The sequence below is a fragment of the Peromyscus leucopus genome, chromosome 4, assembly GCF_004664715.2.
Source record: "Peromyscus leucopus breed LL Stock chromosome 4, UCI_PerLeu_2.1, whole genome shotgun sequence".
Classification (NCBI taxonomy): Eukaryota; Metazoa; Chordata; class Mammalia; order Rodentia; family Cricetidae; genus Peromyscus; species Peromyscus leucopus.
In genome coordinates, this window is record NC_051066.1 from 98,155,668 (window position 1) to 98,171,387 (window position 15,720).

Here is a 15,720-nt window from a genome sequence, read left to right on the forward strand (position 1 = left end):
GGACTAGCTGAACCCCTCACCTTGCCCTAATTATGAAATAGCATAATGAGCAAATATGGGACAAAATAGAACACAATAAAGTAGGAATGATTTACAGACCCAGATCAGCTGTTGAGCCCATCAAGACTGGGAGAGTTGGGTCTATTTGGAGTGGATGCACGGCCAGCACCCAATGGTGCCCCCTGCTTGCTTTATAGCTGTCTACTCTGAGCTCTTAGTCACAACAGCCCCATCCATGGCAGTCTTCTGCTTCACACTGGGGAATTTTAACTCAGCACATTCAGAGCACACACTTGTACATTCAAAGAGACGAGAAGGTAGATGTGGCACACATATGATACCAGTACTGAGGAGGAGGGGGTGCAGGGTCCAAGGCAGGAGGATCGTGAGTTCCAGGCCAGCTTGGGCTATGTAGGGAGACCTCGCCTCACAATCATAAAGGACAGGAGCCACAGATCTGTGCAATTCATCTTTACCACTCGGACTTGTTTTTTTCTCATTTTCTCAGCTTATTTGCTCTCATTTGAGAGACTTCTCCTCTAAAAACTTAATGACCTCCAGAAATGACACATGCATGTAGTTTATGTGTGATCAGTATAGGGATATATCTTTTTACATGCACATGCAACACAATGTCATGAATTGGAATTGGGTGAGGGGTGAAAAAAAGATTTTAAAAGGTTGGAAAGGGGCTGGAGATGGTTCAGTGGGTGAGAATGCATAATGGTCTGTAGAGGACCTGGGTTCAGTTCCCAGCACCTACATGCATCTCACAACTGCCTGTAGCAACAGCTTTGGGGGATATGATGCCCTTGTTTGGTCTCCAAGGGCACCTGCACTCATGTACACATATCCCTTACACACCACACACACACACACACCCCTACACACACAGATCTCAGGAGGCAGAAGTAAGATCAGGAGATCAAGGCCAGTCTTGGATACATAGCAAGTCTGAGACTGGGCCTGAGATACTCTTATCTTAAAACCAACCAACCAACCAACCAACCACCAACCAACCACCCACCCACCAACCAACCAACCAACCAACCAACCAACCAACCAACCATCCCACCAACCAACCCCAACCAACCAACCAACCAACCAACCAAAAGCCTTTCAGAGGCTGTACCGTGATGCAGAAACACCCTGACTCTTACTCTACTTCCTTTTTTATTAGAATATTGTGGTTACTCAACTGGCCACTCTGTGTCTCTTTCTTGAGAGAGAGAGAGAGAGAGAGAGAGAGAGAGAGAGAGAGAGAGAGAGAGAGAAAGAGAAGAAAAATTACTTAGTCATTCATCGGTAGTTCATGTGATTGTTTCAGGACCAAATTAGAAATATATAGAAAAGAATATGTGAACTGTAAAATGCTATATAATTCAGATTATATATTCTAAAGCTGGATAGAAAGGAGTATAGAAATAAAAGATCATTTCTACTCTGTTCTCCACAGCTTGCTTCTCATCATATCAGCTTACTATTGTCTACATTTCTGTAGACAATTACCTTTTAAAAATACTATTCGTTATTATCTTCTATCTTTAGAGCCAGTAAGAGTAATAAGAGTTAAGAAAATAAAGAGTCAACCCTGGAGAGATGAAGATGGAAAAATATGAATTCTCTCAGTCATCACTCACACATCAAGTGAAGTGGGACAGGTCTCACTCGGTTACCTCCAGAGCGTGTATAGGAATTGAGCACCGTCCCCAACCATTGAGATGACACAGGGAGTCCACAGTGCTGGCACTTCCATGGATCATCAGTCTGTTCAAAAACTCCTCTTGAGTAAGACCAAACACAATCAGAGAGAGACCATTTTCTATGGGAAAAATAAAAGTTAGCATTACTATATTAGTAAGAACTTAGATCTTAGAATTATGACTTAGAAATTAATTTCTCAAATGACCTAATATTTCCATACTATAGCTAAAATACATGTATTGAGTTGAGTATGGTGGTGCATGTCTTTTACTCCAGTACTTGGTGGGTAGAGGCAGGTGAATCTGTAAAATCTAGGCCTGTTTGGTTTACAAAGTGAGTTCCAGGCCATTCAGGGCTATAGAGTTAGACCCTATCTTAAAGAAAAAAATTTAAATATCTGTATGTGTGTATGTGTGCGTGTGAATTACCCTGTGTATTAATTATTTTACTGCTGTGATAAAACACCATGACCAAACTTGGAGAGAAAAGGTTTATTTCATATTAAAATTTACCTTCATTCATTTTTTGAAGGGAAGCCAGGGCAGGAATCTGAAGGAACTGAAGCAGAGGCCATGGAGGAGTACTGCTTACTGGCTTGCTCCCCAGGGCTTGTTCAGTCTGCTTTTTTTATTTTAATTTTTATTTTATGTATATGATGTTTTTCTGTATGCACGTATGTGCACCACGTGAATGCCTGTTGGGATTCCCTGAAACTGGAATTATACATGATTGTGAGGCACCATATGGGTGCTGAGAATCGAACCCAGATCTTCTGCAAGAGCAACAAATGCTCTTAACTGCTGATCCATCACTCCAGCCCCTCAGCCTGCTTTTTATATAACCCAGTCCACCTGCCCAGGGTGGCACCATCCACAGTGGCCTGGGCTCTCCAAAATCAATCATTAACTGAGAAAATGCCTCCAACCAGACTGCTTGTAGGCAAGTCTGCAGGGCATTTTCTCAGCTGAGGTATCAGGTTGACAAGGAGGGAATGGCCACAGGTTTGAGACCAGTCTGGTCTACATAGCAAGTTCCTGGCCGTCCAGGGCTAAGTTGTGAGATTTTGTCTTTAAAAAAAGCAAAGTAAAACAAAAGCAAAAAACTAGGAGCTGAAGAAGAAACACAGCAGTTGAATCCCACACAATACTCAACACCTTTGTACAGGTTCTCGCACCTACGCTGAGTGAATGCATCCTCTATGTAAACTACCCTATGACGGCAGCACAGGGGCCAGGGAGGTCAGGGAAGTGTAAGAAAAATCTAACCAGAAGTACAACAGCCACCAGAGAACCCAACCAGAGAACCCAACCAGAAATACAACAGCCACCAGAGAACCCAACCAGAAATACAACAGCCACCAGAGAACCCAACCAGAAATACAACAGCCACCAGAGAACCCCAACCAGAAATACAACAGCCACCAGAGAACCCAACCAGAAATACAACAGCCACCAGAGAACCCCAACCAGAAATACAACAGCCACCAGAGAACCCAACCAGAAATACAACAGCCACCAGAGAACCCCAACCAGACAACCCCAACCAGAAGTACAACAGCCACCAGAGAACCCCAACCAGAAATTCACCAGCCCACCAGACAACCCCAACCAGAAATACAACAGCCACCAGAGAACCCCAACCAGAAATTCACCAGCCCACCAAACAACCCCAACCAGAAATACAACAGCCACCAGAGAACCCCAACCAGAAATACAACAGCAACCAGAGAACCCCAACCAGAAATACAACAGCCACCAGAGAACCCCAACCAGAAATACAACAGCCCACCAGAGAACCCAACTTCACCCCAACACATAAATTTCTATACGGAAATGCAGGTCCAGTATGCTACAGCAGTAACAGCTACAGATCCAGATTTTGTATAAATCTGTCACTTTGCACTTTGTATTTTTGTTATCTAACCTAGGTGTGGTGGCCTGTAGTTCTAAGAACTGGAAGATACAGACGGTAGGATCAGTGGTTTCTGTTTTGGTTTTGTTTTCGAGACAGGGTTTCTCTGTGTATCAGTCCCAGCTGTCCTGGAACTTGCTTTGTAGACCAGGCTGGCCTCGAACTCACAGATCTGTTTGCCTCTGCCTTCCAAGTCCTGGGATTAAAGGTGTGTGCCACCACTGCCCAGTCTGGGATCAGTGTTTAATACCAGCATCAGTTACACACACAGCGAGTTTGAGGTCAGCTGGGGCTATGTGAGACCCTGCTTTAAAACCAAATAAAATAAAACTCTGGTCAGTGCCAACCAAAATGAACAGGCAACATACACGCGGTGCATAATCTGCTGGCTCGTAACCTCTGCTGTGTAGACTCAAGTCAGAGGAGGCTTCTCCGAGTTAAAAATTCAGCCCACATTACTCTTACTACCTAGTATTGACATTTAGCTGAAGAGAAATTATTTAAATTAAACACAGGGCTGGAGGGATGGATGACTCAGTGGTTACGAACTGAAGAGCCAGGTTTGAGTCCCAGCGCCCACATGGCAGCTCACAATTGTCTGTAACTCCAGATCCAGAGGATCTGATGCCCTCTTATGGCCTCTGCTGGCCCCAAGCATGAATGCCAACAAAACACCCACACACGTAAAATAAATTAAGGCACACGAGACAGTGTTACAGAGCATACCACCAAGTTTCCGCCCAGAATAAGGACCACTTTGCAGTAAGACCGGGCACATGCTGGCATCAGGGCAGCAGCTGTGAAATACATCGAGAGGTCACACCTTGGGCTGGCAAGATAGATCAGTGTGTAAAAAGACTGCCAAGCCTGATGAACCAGAGTTCAATCCCCGGGAGCCACATGGTGGAAGAAGAGAACCAGCTCCCACAAGTTGTCCTTGACCTCCACTCGAGGGCTTTAGCATTCGTGGGTGCGCGCATGCACACACATGAGAAACAAGTAAGTGTAATTTTAAGAAAGCAGTTACACCTCTAAGCAGTGTGTTCCAATTGGATACAGACATGCCCACCTGTCAAAACAAGGCACAGCTGCTGGTCTCCACTGCTATCCACAGGAGCACACTTCTGGCCGAGAGAAAAACACTGCATGCTCTGGGTCTCCAGGTCCCAGAGGACAATGGTGCAGCTGGCGGTTCCTACTGCCCGGGTAAACAGTGCCGTAAATCCCGTCACAGACATACACTTGAGCTCGGAGGGCTGCTCTTGTTCGCTCAGATGCATTGTCTCCCACGGTCTTCTTGGATCACTAGTCTTGATGTGCTCCTGCGGAAAAGCACACTGGCCACACGTGACATCTCCTGGAATGAACACATGGTCTGGCACAATGGGAGTGAGGTTACCAGATTCCAGGGACTCCAAACGCCGGACACCCTGGAACCACGGAGCACAACAGGAAACCTCTGGTTTGGAGCTCCTCGTTGTTTCATTCAGGGATGACAGCTGGGCCCTCCAAGACCTGGAAGACAGGGCAGCACTTAACACCATTACAGTAAGGCACCAAACACGAGCCAGGGTAAAGACACTTGGAACCTTGGCTTCCACCTGTGGTCCCAGCACTGGGGGGGGGGGGTCAGAGGCAGGAGGATGATTCTGAGTTCAAGGCCAACCTGCTCTACATAGCAAGCTGCAAATCAGCTAGGACTACATTACCTCCAAATAAACAAACAAACAAATCATCTGCCATGTAGAGACTTTTCATGAAAATATGTCAGAAGGACAAAAATAATGGCAATACACTAAATCCTAAAAGTGTTTATACCTATCAACTTGAAAGGAAACCTTGGTCAGTTTCATGTTGTGGACAGAGTTAACAAGGTCATCTTCATCTACTCCAGTAGGCCCTTCAATAGGAAGGTCTTCCAGTGTTCTTTCACACAGTAGGTGTCCTGGGTGTTGCCTACATTGGAAAAAAAGGTAGCTGTATCAAAAAATGATAAACAACCCCAAATTTGTGTCATAAGTGCTTCTGGTCTTTTTCAGTTTGTTTGTTTTGAATTTTTTTGAGAGAGAGAACGCGCAATGGGGGTGGGAGGATCTGGAAGAGCTGGGAAAGGTAAGGAATATGATCAAAATAGAATGCATGAAACTTTTAATAGAAAATGGACACGGGATACAGAGAAGAACAGCAAAAATATATTCCTAAGATTGTAGTCTCTCTAACCTCCCTTGTAGAACAGTGATAAAGTCAATGTCAAGGACCTGACTCTGGGCTGAAGCAATGGCTCAGTGGTTAAGAGCACTGGCTGCTCTTCCAGGAGACCTGGGTTCAGTTCCCAGCACCCACATGGCTTGTAACTGTCTGTAACTCCAGTCTCTGCAAGCACTTCACACATGATACACAGACACACGTACAGGCAAAACACCCTTATATACAAAATAATAAAATTTAAAAAAGTTAACAGCACCAACGAGAAGAACTGGACTCCATGGAGCAGTTGATTTCCGAAGGTGGGAAGAGCACTCACTGTCCAGCACACTGCAGGTGTCAGGCTGACTTACACAGACCTTGAAGTCTTTCACCAGCCTTGCAGAAGTACAGCCCACTTCACAGATACAGACACTAAGGCTTAAGAGAAACATGGAACCAGGCTCATTTAACCATAAAGCTTGGGGTTTAATTTTTTTTTTTAACATTTATTTACTTACTTGGAGAGTAGGGTAGAGAGGATTCAGGCATTCCATAGAATGTACATTTAGCCAGCCCAAAGCTAAGTTTTTTTTCTTTTCTTTTTTCTTTTTCTTTCTTTCTTTTTTTTTTTTTTTCTTTTCCGAGACAGGGCTTTTCTGTGTAGTTTTGGTGCCTGTCCTGGATCTCGCTCTGTAGACCAGGCTGGCCTCGAACTCACAGAGATCCACCTGGCTCTGCCTCCTGAGTGCTGGGATCAAAGGTGTGTGCCACTGCCGCCTGGCCAAAGCTAAGGTTTCTAATAACTTATTATACCATAACAAAGCAAGATTTAAGCCAGGGTCAGTAACTGAATAAGAACTGCAAAACTGTGTGTGTGTGTGTGTGTGTGTGTGTGTGTGTGTGTGTTAAGGTGGGACAGATGTGAGGACTGTCACATCTGAGGAACAAAGAGGACTGTGGCAGCCAGAGCACAGCCAGGGAGAAGCACAATGCTGTGACACGACAGGAAGCCCAAAAATCCGGCAGGAGACGGCTGGTTCGGAGCCTTGTGGGCGACTAGGGAAGTTTAACTTTCACCTTTAGGAGAAAAGGCAGTGAAGGGAGGGCCAGGCAGAACTACAACGTGATCATAGGCAGAGCACAGCTAGGGAGAGACGAAAGCGTTTACTCTCATAACACACTTCAGAAGGGTTGAACTAGGAAGGTATTGTGCTGACATTGGTCCGGGAGATGATGAAAAGTGAGTATGTGGCTGGACCACTGATGAGATAGGCATTTTAACGATTTTGGAGAAAGATCCTTCAGGGGATGAGGGCAGACACAAGGACACTGACCCGGTGTTTGTCAAAGCAGCTCAGGTGAGAAGACAGTGGCATGGCTTGGGGTGCAAACAGTGGAGAGGAGGACAGCCGGGAGGGACTCAGGAGGAGAATGGCTGCTGCTTGTCTGTAACTGGACATGGACCTAATACTGAAAAGAGACTGTAAATATAGAAAAGTAGAGAAGAAGAGAAAGGTCCCTGGGGGGTGGGGGAGAAAGGGATGAAACCTCATAAAAATGTAGGAGGCAAGGTCATCCAAGAAAAGGGACGAATGAAGACATGAGCAGGTCTGAGGGAAAATAGAGGGTTAAAAACATTTTTCTAAGTCTGGGTGTGGTGGTGCACATAATCCCAGCCGTGGGAGGCAGAGGCAGGCAGACCTTGAGTTGGAGGCCAGTCTGGTCTACATAGCAAAACTCTCTCAAAAAACTACAAAAAGGGGGTTGGCGTAGAGTCGTTTGCAGTTTCCTCACAAACGCAGAATTGCTTGGGGGTAGGCACCGAGAAGGTAGAATAAAGGTTTCATCAGGGCTGATATTCTGGCAGACCAAGTGCTACCCCGGAGAGGAGCAAAAGTTTACAGAGCACGCAGAAACTGACTACAACAATGGATCACAAGATCCACTCTTGAAGAGGAGGGAAGTGAGGACAGGTGGGGGAGGCACAGAAGGTCAGTTAGTTGGAAATCCCAGTGAGGTCAGAGGGCAGGTGCTTGGGTAAGCCAGCTAAGAAGTTTGGGAAATTGTGTTGATCCGTGTAGAGCAGTGATCTGGAGGAGTGATTTCAAATGCGGACAAAGCCCAGGCTTTGGTTTTGACAATGGACAGCTAAGGTAAAGTGGAAGGAAAAGTCACTCACAATGAATTGAAAGAACAAAACTCAGCTCCTCAGGAGGCTAAGCTGGGAAGGACACTTGAGCCCAGGAGCTCAGGGACCAGACCGAACAACACAGCAAGGTTCCATCTCAAAAGGGAGAAAAAGACTGAAAAAAACAAACTATTAGATGGGTTCTCAATGAGCATTTGCAAACTTGACTTGGAAAAAAAATGAGAAAAAAAAAAAAAAAAAAGGAACTCTATAAAACTACGTAGTTAAGCACTAAACCTGGCTGGGAGGCAGAGGCCACACACACTGGAAGAGAAGGAAAGTTATGATAAGTCTAAGATTCTGGTGGAGACAGTGCCTGTGAGTACAGGGTTTCAAGAAAGAGTTGTACAGTTCAACGGGGTCCCAAAGGATGAACAGGACACGAGGAAGAGAGCTGACAAGTTAGTACAAGGCAGGAATGGCAAAAGCCATCTGGACTTCAGAGTACTCTCAGAAAAATGAGTACAGTCAACTGCAGAGAAATGGCACTAAACAGCATTTATGTGAACAAGAAACACAGAGCACTTGCTTAGGGACGGACTGATCCCTAATTAGTTTCAGGGCACGGGACCGAGCTCTAAAACATCCAGAGCATATCATGAGGTGACCAGGCCTTCCTCTTTTCCCACCATTCAGACTGTTTTCAACGAGTGATCAGGAGACACTCTACATCCACAGCACATGACTAATCAGTGAAACGGCCTATGGGCAGACAAGAGCAGTCTGCAGAAACTGGGCCCCACTCAAAGATTTCAAAACAAGGCCAGGCGTGATGGCCACTCTTGTGATCCCAGCATTCGGGAGGCTGACACAAGAAGACAGAAGTTTGAGAGCAGTCTGGCCTATATAGTGAGACCTTGTATTAAACAAACAAACAAATCAGATCATAACATCTCCCCTAGCTAAAATTCCATTAATGTCTACTCATTTTTAGAATAAGGTCAAAACATAAATAAGTAAGTAGCCATTTGAAACAAACTGGGGCTGAGAGTCTATCTCAGTGGTAGAGTGCTTGCTTGCTGAACATGACTGAGATTCGGGGTGTGATCCTTAGAAAACATTACAGCTATAAAGATACCTGGCAGGTATATAAAAATAAATTTACCCTTTTTTATGAACCAAACAATAGGCAATAAAACTCATCAAAAATATTCCCAACTACTCAGGGATTTATCTTATTCATATCAAGGTGGAATCAAAAGACTAGATGGTTTTGAATGGCCTTAAATATTGTTAGCTCATAAATGCTGAAAGGCCAGTTTCCAGATCATCAAGTTACATACGGACACTATAAAATCAACATCAGCTAGCAAGCTAATGGAAAAGCAATATAAGTAAGCGTTCAGCATCACTGAGGTCCTTAGACAGCCGCAAGTTCAGTTCCTCAGAGGGAAACACCCGTGGAAATCCCCAGGTGGAAAAGCTAGCCAAATAGATCTTGTCATACTCCTTTAAGAGGAACACGAGCCCCAGTACAGCCAGGATCCCAAGCCACAAAAACAGCAAATCCAACAACAGGTAAATTCCATTCTCTTCTACTCTTAAATGGGAAAAGAAGGGGGTGATATGTAAAAGTGAGGCTGTATAGTCCTGATTATTTATATGACATAAACCCCACACACTACCACTTAAGTGGAAATCAAACCTTTGCTATACAAGCCAAAAATACAAAGGCAGCCAGCAGTCATTTATACACATTCTTTACAGTAACAATCTTACTATAGGAGCTGTAATGAGATTTAAAGGCATAGAAAAAGCTGCTTAAAAAAAAGCTAATGAGTATATTTTAAACCTTTTATGGGTCTATTTACCTCAAATGAGAAATTTTAGTCATCTGCCTACCTGAAATACAAATTTAGGTTAAGAGCAACCGCAGTGTTGGATGAACTGACAATCACCAAAACATCTAAGTCTGGAGACACTTTCAATGATGCGAAGGAAGAAACACTGGCTGGCTCCTGCTGCTCAGAATCTTCTTGGAGAAGAGCCAAGTCCACACGAGCTACATGCATGCCATCCGCAGTGTCAAAAATATCTTTGAGATAGAGTTAAAGAAGTGTCCATTTTATATACAGGACCCTGTAAGTCACAGGACTGGGAAGAGCTATCGTCTGGATTGCTACAACCTTGCAAGTATAGCAGGAGGGCTGGAAACTGAGGCATACTCCAATGTAGTAACCAGATGACTATGGAGCCGGCAGCAGAACATGCTGATGTACTGTTCTTCCAGTCTGCTGTTCCAGACCCCGAGGCACTATTTCCCAGGGTAAACCCCATAACATTATACTTTAGCCAATACCCAAATATCATCTCAACATGAAACCAGCATTAAAAGCTGAGATATTTCATTTTTTGTAAGCCACCAAAATCTAAGTTACACTTAGAATACAACTAACTTTGGATACTAAATTTCTCTCTCTCTCTCTCTCTCTCTCTCTCTCTCTCTCTCTCTCTCTCTCTCTCTCTCCCTCTCTCTCTCTCTTTCCTCCTCTTCCTCTCCTCCCTTCCTCCCTCCTATCCTCTGTCTCTCTTGGTTTTTTGAGAGAGTTTCTCTATGTAGCCCCAGTTCTCCAGGAACTCGCTCTATAAACCAGGCTGACCTTGAACTCAGAGATCTGCCTGCCTCTGCTTCCTGAGTGCTGGGATTAGAGGCAATGAGTCACCACCACTGTTCTTGGTTCTAAATTTTCATCAGAAATATCTCACCCATATTTAGACTCCACAGAGTTACAATTCAAACACCAAGAGAAACTGGGCAAGAGATGAAACTAAGTAAGTAGAGTGCTTATCTAGTTCAATGAAGCCCTGGGTTCGATTCCCCAATACCATATGATCTGAGCATAGTGGCTCAAACCTGCTATCCCAGAATTTGGGAGGTAGAGGCAGAGGATCATGAGTCAATATCAAAGGTCATCCTGGCTAACTAGAGAGTACAAGGCCAGTCTTAGCTACAGGAGACCTTATTTTTTTAAAAAAAAGTCCAAAAAAAATGAAGTTTTTTCTAAATATACTTAAACTCTCTAATACCTAAACCAATGTCAACTTTTAAACCTAATTAAATAAAATTAAGTATCAACATGCCCAGACAATTTCAGATGTTCAGCAGCCTCACACACCTGACACCTACTGCAGTAGACAACAAATCTGGCAATAAAAATTAAGTCAATTTAGTATTTTATGACACTTTTGTGGAAAAAAAAACAAACCCAATATATCTAAAATAGAAAAATCATCCCTTTATGGAGGCTGAGTCAGAGGCCAGCTATAAAGTGGGCTACAGAGTGAGTTCTAGACCAACCTCAATTACAGAGACCCTATTTCAAAAGGCCAAAATAGAAGGATGTGGAAACACGGGCCTTTAATCTCAATATTCAAGAGTCAGAGGCAGGGGGATCTCTGTGAGTTAAGAGGCAGCTGGCCTGCACAGTGAGCTCCAGCTAGCAAGTGCCATAAAGTAAGACTCTGCCTCAAAAATAAACCAACAAGCAAACACGGGGCCAGGGACTGCAGCTCAGTGTGAGAACATTTGAACAGCACACACGAGGGCTTGGGGCCAACCCCAAAACCATCAAGAAAGAAGACCATCCATCCTTTCACTTCAGAAATAAAAGAAGCCTCAAAAATCATTCTATAAAAGGTCATTTTTAAAAATCTTCAAGATAATTTTACTGCTAGATACAAAGTATAGGGTTTTTGTTGTTGTTGTTTTGTTTTTTGTTTTTTGAGATAGGGTTTCTCTATGTAGCTTTGTGCCTTTCCTGGGACTCACTTGGTAGCCCAGGCTGGCCTCGAACTCAGAGATCGGCCAGCCTCTGCCTCCCGAGTACTGGGATTAAAGGCGTGCACCACCACCGCCTGGCAAAGTATAGTATTTTAAAAAAACTATTATTACTTATGTAAACCGCTCATTAAAATGATGAAATTATCTGGGCGTGGTAATGCATACTAGAAACCCTAGTATTTGGGTATTTGGGATCTCAAAAAAAGAAAAAAAAATGATGGAATCATCACTGGACAAAGTGAGTTATATTCACATGGAAAGGACATGTATCGTATCATAAGCAATCATGCATGTTAACACACTTAAATACAGTTTGGGTAAATAAAGAATATAAATATGAGTAAGATTATTATGACACTAAGAATATTTCTATACATTGAAAAATATAAAGGAATATAGTTGATTATTTTATGAGAGTATTTTTCGCCTGAAACTTCTTAACTAAAAACTAACTACTCTGCCTTCGCTCCAGCTCCCCCAATTGAAAGTTGGAAAGACTCATCTTTCCACATATTCTTTTCCCCTACACATTAATCAACATGCTTTTGGCCAAGGATACAGATCCAGCCCAATGTACTCAGAACAAAAAGAAATCCCCTGCAGAGCTGCACGTCAATAATTGTGTCTGCCGTCTGTGCCGGCAAGGCCAGTGGGAAGCAGTCCAGTACTCTATTCCCAGAGTCTCTCCCCGGAAGTACAACGCGTAGGATGAGACATCTATTGATGAGCAGTAATGCCGTCTTGTTGTGAAATGACAGAATTCTCAAAGACTTGAAGGAAATACCTGTGAAACAAAAGGATATTATCTCAAACTCATCAATCACACTTTTACAGTTGGTAAATGTGATCCTATAAACACAGATAAAACAAAAGAGGAAATTGTACCTATTCCAATCAAAGCAGTTACTGTTCATATCTGTGGACACAGGCATTAGGAGATAGGTAAAGATAAATAAAGATGGCCCACAATGTCCCAGGGTTCTTTTTGTTTAAGGCTGAAGTCTCAAAGCACACCAGAAGGAAGATTAAAAAAAGCTGAGTTACCCATTAGATCACACAAAATCAATCAGACATTTTTTTTTTTCCTTAAGGAAAAAGAAGGAACCTTATAGTCAAGGGAAGAACGGATGTTACTGGGTTAAAATCAGAGGCCCAGCAGCTTGGATTTCTGCCCCCCACCCCTTTGCAGCTTATCAGGCCAAGAGACAGTCAACAGCTCTGTAACCAGTTTAGGTCAGCACTGTCCAGTAAAATACAAGAATCATACATGCATGAGAGAGATATGATTCTGTGTGACTAACAGCCAAAGAAACAGGCAAATTAATTTAATATATATTATTTAGATTATTACATACAAAGTATCATTCCAACATGTTCATACAAAAATTATTAATGAGCTATTTTACTTTCCTTATACTAAGACTTCAAAACCTGGTATGTAGAACCAGTTTGGTGTGCAGGCATATAATCCTAGCTTTTCAAGAGACTGAGGCAGGAGGATTTTAAGTTCAGAGCCAGCCTTGGTAACTTGGTGACACTTTGTCTTCAAATAAGGGCAAAAAAGTCTTGGGTATGTAGCTCAATGATTGAGTGACAACCTAGCATGTATGAGGCCATAGATTCAATCCCCAGTATCCCCCCTAGAAAAGAAAGGTGCATGATTTTTTTTTTTTTTTTTTTTTGAGACAGAGTCTACCTATGTATCCTAGGCTACCATCAAGCTGAGATCCTCCTGCTTCTGCCTTCCAGGGGCTAGGATTACAGCATCATTATCACCTCACTTGGCTGTGGCTTTTAAAGTACATTTTTAGGCTGAGGCTATAGCTCAGGGATCAACGGTTTGCCTAGCATTTGTGAAACTCTGGATTTGATTTCCAGCACTGCAAAAATTAAAAATACAACTTATTTATATGAACCACATTTCAAGTGCTCAGCAGCCCAATCTGGCCAGTGGCTACAGTGCTGGACAGTGTAGACCGCCCTGGGAATTCACCTCCATGAGAACTTCTCAAAAAAGACTATGGCTAGCTGGTCATGGTGGCACACTCCTGAGACCCCAGCACTTGTGAAGCTGATGCAGGAGGATCACATGTTTGAGGGCAGCCTCCACTACACAGTCAGACTGTGTCTCAAAGGAAACAAAAGTCACAAACTTTAGCTTGGCACTTACTGACTCCTTGATCTTCAACGAGCTTTTGCAGGGTCCTCCCACAGCAGCTGTGTGATAAGGCTGCATCACACCTCCCGTCTTTCAAATCAAATTCGTATGTGCGCAGTTCATAATCTTCACTGACGGCAAGCAGCGTGGGCTTGTCTGTGGATGTGCTGCTGCTACAAGAATCCTCCCATACGAAGCTAAGGACAAAAGTCTAGATTTATTATATTTCTACACCCACAATCCCATTTACCACAATGGTGGGGATCAAGGGGCAGAAGGAGGAGAGCTCGGTTCCCTCGACACCACCAATTCTGCAGCCCAGCGCAGCAGAATGAGAACTACGTCAGGGCTCGCTCTTCTCACTTCCCTCCACTTTGCCCCCTACACCATCTAAGTGTGGGAGATGAAGTGAGCACAGAGCAAGAAACCGTTTCCTTATTCCTTCAGCTCTTAAAGAGCCTTTTAAAATCCATTTACTCTTTTACCTTAAGCATCAACTGATATTTTTAAAGATATTTTTTAAACTGACATTTTAAAGAGATTGTCATCATGAAGGATAGATACCAACAATCAATCTTTTTTTTTTTTTTTTTTTTTTTTGAGACAGGGTCTCTTTATGTAGCCTTGGCTGTCTTGGTATTTGCTATGTAGATCAGGCTGGCTTCAAACTCACAGAAGTCTGCCTGCCTCTGCCTCCTGAGTGTTGGGATTAAAGGTGTGTGCCACCATGCCCAGCTGTAAATTTATTACTTATAAATATATTACTTATTACAGTTAATGAAATGGGCTTATAGAGCTGGCGAGATGGCTCAGTGGTTAAGAGCACTTGCTCACAACCATCAGCTACTCCAGTTCCAGGGAATCTGATGCCCTTTTGTGGCTTCTGCAGGCACCAGGCTCATGGTACACACACATACATGCAGGTAAACACTTGACACATAAAATAAATACATGTTTTAAATGTGCTTTGGCTGAGTTGAACTATTTCAGATTTTAGAAAGTGATTCTTTACATCCACAGTCTTTGAATACTCCGGAATATTATGGTAGAGAACAACCCTGCCCAATAAAACTTTGTGATAATAGAAATGTTACTTCTATTTCAGAGCTGCTCAAGACAGCCGACAACCAGTGGGCAGCTGTGGCTACAAAGCACTGCAACCATGGGCAGTGCAACCAAGGAACGGGATTTTAAAGTTCACTTTAACAGCCACATGTGGCTAACAACTGTCACACTAGACGGCACAGTTACCAGCATTGGCTAACAAGGATGGAGAGAGACCAAATGTAGTAAATTACATTTAAAATAAATGTAACGGGCAGGAAAGGCGGCTCGGGGCTTAAGGAGCTCGCTCCACCAGCTTGAGAATGGCAGTCTGGACATTGAGAACCCACATAAAAGCCAGTCAGGCATGGTAGCGGGGCCACCTGTAATACCAGCACTCATAAGGAAGAAACAAGAGATCCTGGGGACAAGCTAGCTACTTAGACCAGTCAGATAGTATGAGCTCCTGTTTTAGACAGACGCTGCCTCCAGAAATGAAGTAGGGGGCCAGCAACGGCTCAGCAGGAAAGGCACCTCCATGCAAGCCCGGCAACCCGAGTTGGAGCCCTGAAATCCACGTGAAGGTAGACACAGAGAACCACTCCACAGAGCTGTTTTCTGACCCCCACAGTTTGTGCTGCACTATAGGTTTGTGAGCACGTGCACACACACCCAAAGACTAATCATAAAATTTAAAAATTATTGCGGAGAGCAATCTATGAAGATACCCAATATCAACATTAGGCC

General features: G+C 43.6%; 1 protein-coding gene across 1 annotated transcript in view; it reads right to left on the bottom strand.

Annotated features, from left to right (window-relative positions):
* The window catches only part of Spg11 (SPG11 vesicle trafficking associated, spatacsin), a 73,247-nt gene that overhangs the window by 54,449 nt on the left and 3,078 nt on the right, over positions 1-15,720 (bottom strand). The window contains 6 exon segments of the mRNA XM_028878731.2: positions 1,677-1,822; positions 4,685-5,130; positions 5,434-5,571; positions 9,833-10,025; positions 12,331-12,555; positions 13,942-14,126. Of these exon segments, the coding sequence (XP_028734564.1) occupies positions 1,677-1,822; positions 4,685-5,130; positions 5,434-5,571; positions 9,833-10,025; positions 12,331-12,555; positions 13,942-14,126 (1,333 nt within the window).